We start from the raw sequence: 13,372 nt of genomic DNA, 5'->3' as shown, positions 1-13,372 counted from the left end.
TTCCCGAATAATAAGCTCTTTCTTTAGTATTTCCCGGTCTATAATCACAAAGGAAACATTACTTATTTAATAGAACGGAATATGACGTATGCTATGACGTCACAGCACATGTTCTTGTTGGAGAACTGCCCAAGATATGAGACTAGCCATTCATGAGGCGAACTGTTGTGACGATGGTAGTACGTTTTTGCTACGTAACCCCATCTATCCACGTCAGTACGTCCATGTAAAGTCATTACATAACAGCTGTAATACAATTTGGCTATTTATTGATTGCAGACAACAGTCGTAAACAGTTTTAAATAAAAAAAAATATAATTTCCACTACAAGAGCATTTTACACACAGGAAAACTTATTTAAGTAGACCATTGATCATAAAAACCAGAATATATATTTGCTTTAGCTTAAGGTCGTGCTTTATAGTAATTTCTTCACTTTTGACTCGTGTTACCTAGCAACAGCAGTTCTGTACGAAACTTTCCACTAATCCTCACATTTCCTCTCCTAACCTTACCCCCTTGTTCAATATTGTTCTGTTTGTCACCAGTTGGAGTTTCTCCCCATACGAGCGTCAGACGGGCTGGGGTGCGGTAGTCGGCGGCTTCCTCTACTGGACCTGTTTCAACTCTGTGAACCAAACCATGGTGCAGAGGTACATCGCGCTGCCCAGCAAGAGGAAGGCTATCGCGTGAGTTGATATTATATTTCTTTATTAGTTAGTCAGAAATTTTCAAGAAGCAATCAGTTTCAACTTATATCATCGCTTAGTAATATTCTTTCGGGTGTTGGAGAGGGACGTCGCTCTGCAAGGTGTATGGCGCCGTCTCGCTGTAACACCCGCAATAATTTTACTTTACCAAGAAGCCCATAGGATGTATTTACTAGGATCGATGCTGGATTGAGTTGAAACTTCGATTGACAGATTTTCATCGACGAAATGACTATATTGGTTCTTGAACCACATTTTTGTTACATACGTAAACCTTTGGGAAAGGCAGATTTACTGAAGATTATAATTATGATGTATCCATGAAATAACAGTTGATATATTTTGTTTTATGATTCCAAAAGATACAGAAAACTATATTTCAATTTATCATAGCAGTAGACCGCAGTCATGACCCATTTATAATACTCATCAGTGCAGTACTTATTTGGCTATTTATAAGCTCGTAATTGGCTTACCGTGTAAAGAACAAGACGGCGTAAAGTTTTGGGCATGTGTCAATATAAACATACGAGTATGTCTGTGTTATAGAAGTGAACTGCTAGTCTTTAAACTGAGAATTTCCGAACTAAGGGAAATAGCCTACTCGTTTTTATAAAGCTTAAAAACAAGTTCATGTTTTAAAAATGAAAACATCAAAAACTTGAAGCACGTTCGTACACGCACACCAATCGTAATTGTTGATAGGAAACGCTGGAATATATAATTATTACAGATCAAAACGATATAATTATTTTGACTCATTTAGTCGAATAACTTTCGAAATAAAACTTAGCTACAGGGGCATCTGCCTTATTAATACGTACCTACGTCACAATTCATGTAAATAAACTCTGAAAACATTGAAACTTTTTTTGAAAAGTCGCATAGTAACGTAGAATCGTAACTTTCATTTGTTTATCTCTTTTCAATCCAACTCAGACGAGCACAATTACGTGCACCTAATGCAATTGCAAATGTATAGTTTGCGTCATACGACAACAATGGGCTAATTGTGGTACGTCTTGAGAATAGTCGGATCTGTCCTCGAGACAGTTGCAATATTTGTTGGATTCACTCAGAACTAAGATTACAGCAATTATTTGATAAGAGTTATGATTTAGAAGTCTGTGCACATATTGATGTTCTAGATGTTGTTCAGTTTTGTTTTCTTTTTTGGATATTAAACATATATTATATATTTTTTGATTTTTTTTATTACTTTACTTTTGTGGATTTGTAATAAAATGAAAATAGCAGGTTACTTTTTGGGCAAACACCTATATTAATTAAGTGCTTTTATAATATATAGCTTCTCGCCCGCGGCTGCGCCCGCGGCCGCGCCCGCGGCTGCGCCCGCGTCGAGGTCGGTTATATCGCGTTTGCAAGAGAACTCTTTAAAAGTCCGGGATAAAAACTATCCTATGTTCTTTCTCAAGGTCAACTCTATCTCTGTACCAAATTTCATTAAAATTGGTTCAGTGGTTTAGACGTGAAAGCGTAACAGTCAGACAGACAGACAGAGTTACTTTCGTATTTATAATATTAGTAGGGATTTACTTTCTCAATAAATGTATGTAAACGAGTACATCTAAACCAGTGGTTCCTAACCTGGGGGTAATTACCACTGCAGGGGTAAAACGGAGATTCTAGGGGTGTAACACGGGATGGCACGAATTAGTATTAAAATAGCAATAAACAAAATAAAGCGGTAAACGATAGCACGGCTCTCTCAGGAAAAAAACACGAAATGGTGTTTTACCAAGATACCTAGATATATTATGTAGTCGAAATTCACTGGCATTATAGCCCATTCTATTATGATACAAACAACACATGGTATCAGAATGTCTACAAAATGTCTGCGCAGTGACAAAAGCCATCTATTTATGTCACCGATGTTTCAACAAAATAACGTAACATGTTGTGGATTGCATAACATAATTACCTTTCTGACCTACAGAGTTTAAAACAAGTTAAAAATACAACTTTCAATTGATAAAATTATTATTTTTAGTTCAGATTTTTTACATTATCAAATAGTGTGTAATTGTTTAGTGTAAATATACTTTCAATGTCAAGAATTATGTGCTAGTATTGTGAAGCCAATTTGCATTCAAAGATAACTATCATTAATATTTATGATACATTACATTTTGCTGCCATTTAGAAACGCATTTATTTTTTTCCCCTGTTAAGATTGACGAAGGCTACTGCTGTACATTTTATATTGTTCTTTTTCATCTTTTCTACAAAACAAATCTGGTAATTTGGCCTCCCTTACAAATTATATTACGTATTAAATGCCAAAGAAGAGAAAACTGTTAAGTAGAAAAGGATATCTCTGGATACATGGATAAAAAAATTCTAGCCAATAAAGTGGGAACCGGTTTGTATTTTTTTACGTTCATATACTTACCTATTACCCTAGGCTGAAATCTTGCTTTGACTTCCTTCGAAAGGCGAAGAGGCATGAATCCTACCGGATAATATCACCGGAATGCTTCACCGTTCCCTATCGTCGGAGGCCAAGCTGCAACTTTTTCACAGCTTACCACAAAATGCTGACTTATCTAATGCAACATACATTTTCCAGTGCTCTAGGCATATTCTGCATCGGTGCGATCCTGGCGATATCTCTGTGCGTGTGGTGCGGCCTGACTGCGTGGGGAGCGTGGGTTCTCGGCGGTTGCGACCCTGGCGGCGTGCCCCTGGTCGATGACAGACTGTTGCCCGCCTTCGTCACCTACGTGTCCAAGCTGCAACACCTCCCTGGTCTAGCTGGAGTATTTCTGGCTGGAGTATTTGGTGCTGGACTCAGGTAAGCGACTTGTTACATTAGGGCGTGATATATGTTACAATTGAGTGAATGGTTTAACGATTTTGAATACACTAGTCTTTACACCGATGGTGATGACAGTATTTTGATTTGGCCAAAGAATAGTTACCAACCTTATACAAATATTATCTTTGTTCTTATTAAGCTGTGATCAGTTCTTCTTCTCCTCGGCTTCTCCATATTTTCATCTCCTGCAGGAAATACGCCTCTTGTATTTTCTTCCACAATTGTGCCCATTTGTCTGTCATTAAGTCTCATATTAAGGTAGGTATTTAGAGGACGCGTTTTAGGAGAAAAATTTGCCATGTTTAGTCCTTAAAATGACATTCGCTTGTACTTTCACGTCCTTCGTGGCTAAAGTCAATCTCAAGTCTAATAAATTTAGATAAAAAGATAATATTATTCTTATCTTGTCTTACTGACGATTTAGCAAAGATCTTGTATTAATATTTGATATGCATCAACTGCAATCACGTTTTATTAACTAGATTATGTAGAAGAAACGTAACGTGACGTTTCATTAAGTTACAAAATTGTCGAGTCCTGGGCCACAATTTACTACTTATCTGCCGAAAATTAATCTGCAGTAAATAACCTTGTAAGTAAAAATAGCCATTATTTAGGCTAAAACTCCAGGTCACATAGCGATGCTTAAATTTCGTATATGTTCTTAATTTGGGAACTTTCCATGATTTTTAAAGCAAGATTGTCGCAATTGAGGAAGCGAGAAACACATGAGACGACGTACAGGGTCCCTCTTTCACAGCTGCAACTCCTGTAAGAGGAGATGGAAAGTCTACTGGTTATGCTTCCGGACTTCGTCAAAGACTAAGACACTCTTTTCCTTTGTTCAGTTCATTATCAGCAGTGTTGAACGCATGCGCGCTTGTGGCAGTAGAAGATATCATGCATGGATGGCTGCAGTTGAAACTCAAGCCGATGACTGAAGGTATTCTGGCGAGAGCTATCACAGGCACCCTGGCTGTCATATCTGTCATCATGCTGTTCGTGATACAGAAGCTTGGAGGCGTACTTGGTAAGTGTCTGCTTCAATGAACTTTTTGTGAAATGGACATCGATCCTAATTCAAATTAGCTGAAAAATCAATTAAGCCCGAAAGTTTTACGAGGTTATCACGTAGGGATACGAATAATATACTAAATTGATATCTTGGTGACCAATGTTCATTTTGTAACTTATAATAAAGAGTAAGGTCTCGTTTTTATCTAAAGAAGAAAGAACTTCACACTGACAATTTCATACGCAGGCGTAGCGACAGCTCTATCAGCGATCGCGGCGAGTGCAACCTGCGGAGTCTTCACCCTCGGCATGGTGTGCTGGTGGGTGGGACCTGCGGGGGCCCTGTCCGGGGCCGCGGCGGGGGCCATCCTCGCCGGCACCGTGTCTCTGGGCACGCAGGCTGCGGCCGCCAGGGGCCTGCGGGCTCCACCGCTCAACCTCACCATGGAGTGCGCCAGAAATGCCTCCTTTGTTGGACTTGAGAATACTATTGTAAGTAGTTTTTGGGTAAAGGTTGTGATTTTTAAATGCATGACATAGATAACACTCAGCATCGGTAACACTCAGTAATGTTTTTTTGTGCATTTTAGCTGTTAATGTACAAATTTTGTGAATGAATGATCTTCGGTATCTACTACCATTTTTCAGGGGTAGATTTTTACGGCCGAAATCTGTGCGTATTTTTATGCAATTCTAAATCAGGTTTATTTAAAGTAAAACTTAAATTCACCGTCGATGTTTCTGTCCATAGCAATTTACTATTTCATGAATAATAACTCTTGTTACATACTTTAAAAGTAAAGTCATTATCGAATTTTGGGAAACCTTATGACAACCCGACGTGTAACGAACTCTACACGAGTGTGAATCAAGGACTAAGTAACACAATACCGAATATAAAATTGTAGGTCAGTTAACAATAGGTACCTGTTGTATTATTTTGCATGTTAGAATAATAATGTTCGAAATGTCTTCAGGACGTCACCACGGTCAATTGATAATTAATAATAAGTGACTAACGAAAGTGGCTTTAAAATGAGAATGTTTTTTGGTGAGGTTTGTGAACTCTCTTTTGTTTGCTAACAACAATCCGGAAAATTCTACGTGAAAATGTTGGTAAATACAGAGACATTAACAACAATTTTTCCAATTTAGCTCTACTCAGTGTTTTTTAACAGATTATTTAAACATAGTAAATGGAGATAAGTTTGTTAAATTTGCGATAAATATCGATGTAATACTGATAAGAATCGAGAGGCTTAATAGCAGAACCGTTATAAGTAGATCATTGGGATTTATCGACAGATCGTTGTCGCTAAGCGAAACATCGTCACTATCTGTATCGAGAACCAAGATCATGAAAAAAGGAATTACAAAAAAATGAATGTTCTTTATTCTTGGAGTGGCAGAAACTTTTTGGGTTATTTAAGTCAGGAAAGCGTTGTCAAAGTCCAGGATAGGTTTAAAAGACACCTGCATGGGTATTGGTTGTGACAATGCACAATTGTCACAACCAATACCCATTTGAGAATAGAATCGATACAAAAATCTACTTCACAGTATCCACATAATATAACCTCAATTAAATACCACGGTTTTTCACAGGACCCAGAAACAATCTTCCCCCTATTCCGAGTATCATACCACTGGATCGCACCACTCGGTCTCATCACCACACTGCTAGTTGGGATGGTAGTGGGCTACTTCTTCGACAAGCCGTCCTCGTTGAAGATGGACGCGGAACTGTTCACGCCAGTGATGTGGCGCTGGCTGCCGTCAGAGGCACGGGACAAGGCTGGAGACACGAGAAGGGCGAGGGCGTCGTTAGATGCTGCCACCCCCCACTCAGCTCCCCTCATCCTGGCCACCGTCGACAAGGTGATACAAGTCAATAAGTAATGCAACTCTTTCTTCCTTCTGTCATTGTCATCATCATCAATTGACATCTGTCTATGCAGTCATGTTATAGCAACTTGGACTGAGTGAAGTATTTTTTTTTCTGGTAGCATGCTTTTGGTTTTGATTTTCTTTGTGTGCTGTGTATAGCTAGTACTAATTGCTTAATACTTTCTTTATCTTAAATAAATTGAAGCTCAGACTTAAATAGTCTTGCACCAATTAAGAATTTAAAACGTTGGTAATTGACTAACGCCTGCATGATAACGAATAGCAAATGCCATTCTTTACATGTTTGCTCTAAAACAATGAGTAAAATTGAAAATTATTTTCATGTCATTTCTTTGTTTCCTTACCAAGCTTTTTATTGGACATTTTATTTATATTTCTTTCTTTTTTTAGATTGAAATGAATGGCGTAACCAGTAGGTGAAAGAAGCGATGATATCAACAATTTTGTATTTTTATTCATTGTGACTAAGAAATTATTCTAGTCACACAGTGATGTAATAAAATTAAGATAATGAGTAATTTTCGAAACTTATACTTAAAAATCGATTTTGAAAGTATTGTCGCTGGCGACGTTGTTATGTATTATAATATTTATTATCTTTATCATGTTCGTAGATGATGTATATAAAAACTCTTTTGTATGGACTTGGCTCTCTCTAAAAAGTTTTTAGCCTTTTATGTAATCATTCCGTTTATACTTTGTTTTTAAGATTAACGATGTTTCTACAAAATATATATGAACATATTATTACATTATTATTTTCTACACAAGAATTCAATATCATCGATTGATTTAAATATATTATTGTGGCAACACCGTCAATGTTGTATGTCAGTATGTGCCATCTAAAAGAGAGCCTTTTCTTTTGAAAGAGGAATATATAATTATTGACGTTATGGGACCAAGATTATAGCTATTTAGTATGAATGTAAAAAAAGTAGCTTAATTACAAAAAATCAGAGACAATACAATACCTATCATAAGTAATTATAATGACGTATACAAAATGTCGTTGCAAGTATGTAAGATAGTTTTGTAGATCAATATTTATTTATTTTCACGACAGTGAAAAGAGATCGAGTGAAAAATTATATAAAAATCATATTTTATAAATACAGTGTAACAATGCCAATTTTTATAGGTGTTTACAATACGTTATTATTAAGTTAAATAATTTTAGGTTAGAATGTAAGATATTATAAGCTACTTAATTTACAAGCGTCAGTATTGTACCGTACTTAAGTGTATAAACGTGCCAAGCAATTGATAATTCGAAAAATATATCAAATTTAAGTCGATTAGTGACTTGTAACCTTATCACAAAGCAGTTAAGTTTATTATCTTACTTTGCTATTTCATGAAAAAATAAGAATTAAGAAAAGACAAATAACGATAAATTTATTTCCCGCGCTTGTGAAGGGTCTACGAAACAATCGTTTGGTTCCAAAGACAATCGGTTAGTTCTCCTTGGTGAAGATATAATGTCACTTTTTATTTAAAGATACATTTTAAACATACTTATACTAGCATCGGTGGAAGGTACGAAATAGTTATTTCAATTTAAATGTATCCTCGAATTAATAAGTTCACATTAATTGTTGAGATCTTTTAATTAATTTAACTTAAATCTTTACAAGACTTATAGCTCTTTAGCACTCGAATGAACCTAATACAAAGCCATTTTTGAAAACCCAAGTGACAACTCTTGTCGGTTAATAAAATTCCTTCGCATTGTTTAAAACGATGGAATCGTAACCCTATTGTATAACAACATTCACTTTTTGATAATTTTAAACAGTCGATTATAGAAAAAATGGAAAACTATGTCAGAAGTATTTTAGAGTTCCGTATCAGAGGTTAAAAACGAGACTCTTACTTGTATACAATATTGAAGAATCTTTTCTAGTTAGAAAGTGCATTCTTAATGAAGATATTTTTCCAATAACTTCACACATATGTATAACGGGAGCTCCCAACAAACAACCATATTGTAATTGCGTTTTTTTTTAATAATGGCGTGGACTCTTTTTCGCTTCTGTCCGCTTCGCAGAAGACCGGCTGTTTTCATTCATTTACTTACAACGTGTACTTAGTAAAGTTAAAACTTAAGAATAATTTAAGGCCTTGTGTTGTTTGCTTGGTTTTGTATAGTAGTGTATTCATGTGATTTTAATATGTTAGATTTACAGTATTTTGTTACGTACAAAGTGCATTAATTATTACAAAAATGACGTCAGCACAATGTGAACTGGCTGTTTCTGTGGGTGATAATAAATAAAAACTTTTTTTTTAATATTACATTTTATTATGTATGTGATTATAGTGATAAGCGTCATTGGACTGCACTATTATGTATGGAAATTACATTTCTTTCCAAAAAATCACGAGACTTTGACATGTCATCTCTTCATTAAGACAATCAAGAGATGACTCAATGGCAAGAATGTCAATCGGCTCGACAGACAGTTTAGCAATTGCATATTCAGTTGAATTAGATTATAACTTAGTGTAGGGATTTTTTATAATTTTGATAAAAATTGTGTATTTTAATTATCAATGAGGTATTATATATAATGTAATTTATACAATCTGAAGTACCTTTGCGGCATTTTTATTTGATCTCACAGAAGCATTCAGTTATATCTTTATAATTAAATAGACAATAAGTAGAATAACCAGTCGTTGGCTGTATACAATGTATTTATTATGAACTATAAGCTCGCACACATTCAAATAGTAATCATTTTCTAAATAACAAATGTTGTTGATAGAACATGTACCTGAAACTATTAGAGAAGTTTGTATGTTTTTACATATAACGTTCTACCGTACGAATATACAACAATCATGTACTTATGTTAGGTACAGTAGGCATCAGATAACGAAGACAGTACGACGTACCGAGTTTATTGTCATCGTAAAAAGCACACGGCCCATCGTGGTAGGCGCCCAATTAATTAATGAGCCAACTTGAAAATGAATTACCCTATTGGGACTCTTGAGGTGTGCCAGGTAACGGCACTTACCCGCTTCATGCTTAAGACTCCAACATAAAATAAAATTTTATTGTTTTCCGTGTTTCGCTATTCCGAGTATCATACCACTGGATCGCACCACTCGGTCTCATCACCACACTGCTAGTTGGGATGGTAGTGGGCTACTTCTTCGACAAGCCGTCCTCGTTGAAGATGGACGCGGAACTGTTCACGCCAGTGATGTGGCGCTGGCTGCCGTCAGAGGCACGGGACAAGGCTGGAGACACGAGAAGGGCGAGGGCGTCGTTAGATGCTGCCACCCCCCACTCAGCTCCCCTCATCCTGGCCACCGTCGACAAGGTGATACAAGTCAATAAGTAATGCAACTCTTTCTTCCTTCTGTCATTGTCATCATCATCAATTGACATCTGTCTATGCAGTCATGTTATAGCAACTTGGACTGAGTGAAGTATTTTTTTTTCTGGTAGCATGCTTTTGGTTTTGATTTTCTTTGTGTGCTGTGTATAGCTAGTACTAATTGCTTAATACTTTCTTTATCTTAAATAAATTGAAGCTCAGACTTAAATAGTCTTGCACCAATTAAGAATTTAAAACGTTGGTAATTGACTAACGCCTGCATGATAACGAATAGCAAATGCCATTCTTTACATGTTTGCTCTAAAACAATGAGTAAAATTGAAAATTATTTTCATGTCATTTCTTTGTTTCCTTACCAAGCTTTTTATTGGACATTTTATTTATATTTCTTTCTTTTTTTAGATTGAAATGAATGGCGTAACCAGTAGGTGAAAGAAGCGATGATATCAACAATTTTGTATTTTTATTCATTGTGACTAAGAAATTATTCTAGTCACACAGTGATGTAATAAAATTAAGATAATGAGTAATTTTCGAAACTTATACTTAAAAATCGATTTTGAAAGTATTGTCGCTGGCGACGTTGTTATGTATTATAATATTTATTATCTTTATCATGTTCGTAGATGATGTGTATAAAAACTCTTTTGTATGGACTTGGCTCTCTCTAAAAAGTTTTTAGCCTTTTATGTAATCATTCCGTTTATACTTTGTTTTTAAGATTAACGATGTTTCTACAAAATATATATGAACATATTATTACATTATTATTTTCTACACAAGAATTCAATATCATCGATTGATTTAAATATATTATTGTGGCAACACCGTCAATGTTGTATGTCAGTATGTGCCATCTAAAAGAGAGCCTTTTCTTTTGAAAGAGGAATATATAATTATTGACGTTATGGGACCAAGATTATAGCTATTTAGTATGAATGTAAAAAAAGTAGCTTAATTACAAAAAATCAGAGACAATACAATACCTATCATAAGTAATTATAATGACGTATACAAAATGTCGTTGCAAGTATGTAAGATAGTTTTGTAGATCAATATTTATTTATTTTCACGACAGTGAAAAGAGATCGAGTGAAAAATTATATAAAAATCATATTTTATAAATACAGTGTAACAATGCCAATTTTTATAGGTGTTTACAATACGTTATTATTAAGTTAAATAATTTTAGGTTAGAATGTAAGATATTATAAGCTACTTAATTTACAAGCGTCAGTATTGTACCGTACTTAAGTGTATAAACGTGCCAAGCAATTGATAATTCGAAAAATATATCAAATTTAAGTCGATTAGTGACTTGTAACCTTATCACAAAGCAGTTAAGTTTATTATCTTACTTTGCTATTTCATGAAAAAATAAGAATTAAGAAAAGACAAATAACGATAAATTTATTTCCCGCGCTTGTGAAGGGTCTACGAAACAATCGTTTGGTTCCAAAGACAATCGGTTAGTTCTCCTTGGTGAAGATATAATGTCACTTTTTATTTAAAGATACATTTTAAACATACTTATACTAGCATCGGTGGAAGGTACGAAATAGTTATTTCAATTTAAATGTATCCTCGAATTAATAAGTTCACATTAATTGTTGAGATCTTTTAATTAATTTAACTTAAATCTTTACAAGACTTATAGCTCTTTAGCACTCGAATGAACCTAATACAAAGCCATTTTTGAAAACCCAAGTGACAACTCTTGTCGGTTAATAAAATTCCTTCGCATTGTTTAAAACGATGGAATCGTAACCCTATTGTATAACAACATTCACTTTTTGATAATTTTAAACAGTCGATTATAGAAAAAATGGAAAACTATGTCAGAAGTATTTTAGAGTTCCGTATCAGAGGTTAAAAACGAGACTCTTACTTGTATACAATATTGAAGAATCTTTTCTAGTTAGAAAGTGCATTCTTAATGAAGATATTTTTCCAATAACTTCACACATATGTATAACGGGAGCTCCCAACAAACAACCATATTGTAATTGCGTTTTTTTTTAATAATGGCGTGGACTCTTTTTCGCTTCTGTCCGCTTCGCAGAAGACCGGCTGTTTTCATTCATTTACTTACAACGTGTACTTAGTAAAGTTAAAACTTAAGAATAATTTAAGGCCTTGTGTTGTTTGCTTGGTTTTGTATAGTAGTGTATTCATGTGATTTTAATATGTTAGATTTACAGTATTTTGTTACGTACAAAGTGCAATAATTATTACAAAAATGACGTCAGCACAATGTGAACTGGCTGTTTCTGTGGGTGATAATAAATAAAAACTTTTTTTTTAATATTACATTTTATTATGTATGTGATAATAGTGATAAGCGTCATTGGACTGCACTATTATGTATGGAAATGACATTTCTTTCCGAAAAATCACGAGACTTTGACATGTCATCTCTTCATTAAGACAATCAAGAGATGACTCAATGGCAAGAATGTCAATCGGCTCGACAGACAGTTTAGCAATTGCATATTCAGTTGAATTAGATTATAACGTAGTGTAGGGATTTTTCATAATTTTGATAAAAAATTGTGTATTTTAATTATCAATGAGGTATTATAGAGAGTATGATATATAATGTAATTTATACAATCTGAAGTACCTTTGCGGCATTTTTATTTGATCTCACAGAAGCATTCAGTTATATCTTTATAATTAAATAGACAATAAGTAGAATAACCAGTCGTTGGCTGTATACAATGTATTTATTATGAACTATAAGCTCGCACACATTCAAATAGTAATCATTTTCTAAATAACAAATGTTGTTGATAGAACATGTACCTGAAACTATTAGAGAAGTTTGTATGTTTTTACATATAACGTTCTACCGTACGAATATACAACAATCATGTACTTATGTTGTTACGAAAATAAATGAAAATTATACCATAAAGTTTCGTTATTACATTCGAACGAGCGTTTAAAATGCGAATTATTTCTAAAACGTGCTACAATTTCGCCTGGAAGTTTGGGAAGTTATAAAATTGCGAGGAATTGTGGAGACGAGGAGAATAACGTAAATAGTCAGGTGTTGGTGGATGTGGGGCTGCGGAACCACGGCTGATTTACATTCGGCGCGCCGCCCCGCTATTAAAACTGGCACGCTGCGACAGCGGGACCCCAAAGGGCCTGCCACCAAGTCTTTAAAGTAAGATTATGGTTCGTGTGGAAAAGAGACGGAGCTCTACGCCATGTAGCTCGCTGTCTTGCTTTCACAACTGTAATAATATCAGTTTTACCCATGGCAGTAGGCTGGTAGTCTTGTGATTTCGTGAAGGATGCAAGGCGGTGAGGCGAGGCGCGTGATCTATGTTGTAGCCGCTGAAGGGATCCATTGATTGCCGCTGTAAGGGTTGCATCGGTTTGTTTTGATTATGCCGAATGATTTAGTCACGAACAAGGAAGGGGCAATCAGGCAATCTGTTTTTATGACAACTGTCGCCCGTTTCTTAGGGAGGAGATAAACCTCCTATTGGTTACGTTTAAGATTTTATTTTATCGGAATTTTTTGGCAGATATAA

The 13,372-nt window shown here is 35.1% G+C and overlaps 1 protein-coding gene across 3 annotated transcripts in view; it reads left to right on the top strand.

The window, feature by feature from the left end:
* The window catches only part of LOC113501054 (sodium-coupled monocarboxylate transporter 1-like), a 33,999-nt gene extending 21,255 nt beyond the window's left edge, over nt 1–12,744 (top strand). Inside the window, exons 8-14 of one of the 3 annotated variants that reach the window (XM_026882040.1) lie at nt 549–689; nt 3,304–3,528; nt 4,401–4,582; nt 4,814–5,058; nt 6,172–6,444; nt 6,865–9,809; nt 10,230–12,744. In XM_026882040.1, coding sequence (XP_026737841.1) covers nt 549–689; nt 3,304–3,528; nt 4,401–4,582; nt 4,814–5,058; nt 6,172–6,444; nt 6,865–6,894 — 1,096 coding nt within the window. In that variant the 3' untranslated portion in view covers nt 6,895–9,809; nt 10,230–12,744. Of the gene's footprint in view, nt 1–548; nt 690–3,303; nt 3,529–4,400; nt 4,583–4,813; nt 5,059–6,171; nt 6,462–6,864; nt 9,827–10,229 lie in introns of all 3 variants that reach the window. The other 2 variants (XM_026882041.1, XM_026882043.1) reach the window with 2 other exon arrangements.
* The last annotated feature ends 628 nt before the right edge of the window (nt 12,745–13,372 follow it).

The sequence above is a fragment of the Trichoplusia ni genome, chromosome 15, assembly GCF_003590095.1.
Source record: "Trichoplusia ni isolate ovarian cell line Hi5 chromosome 15, tn1, whole genome shotgun sequence".
NCBI classification, from domain to species: Eukaryota; Metazoa; Arthropoda; class Insecta; order Lepidoptera; family Noctuidae; genus Trichoplusia; species Trichoplusia ni.
Note: the sequence above shows the minus strand (reverse complement) of the source record. Positions and strands in the feature narration are given on the sequence as shown.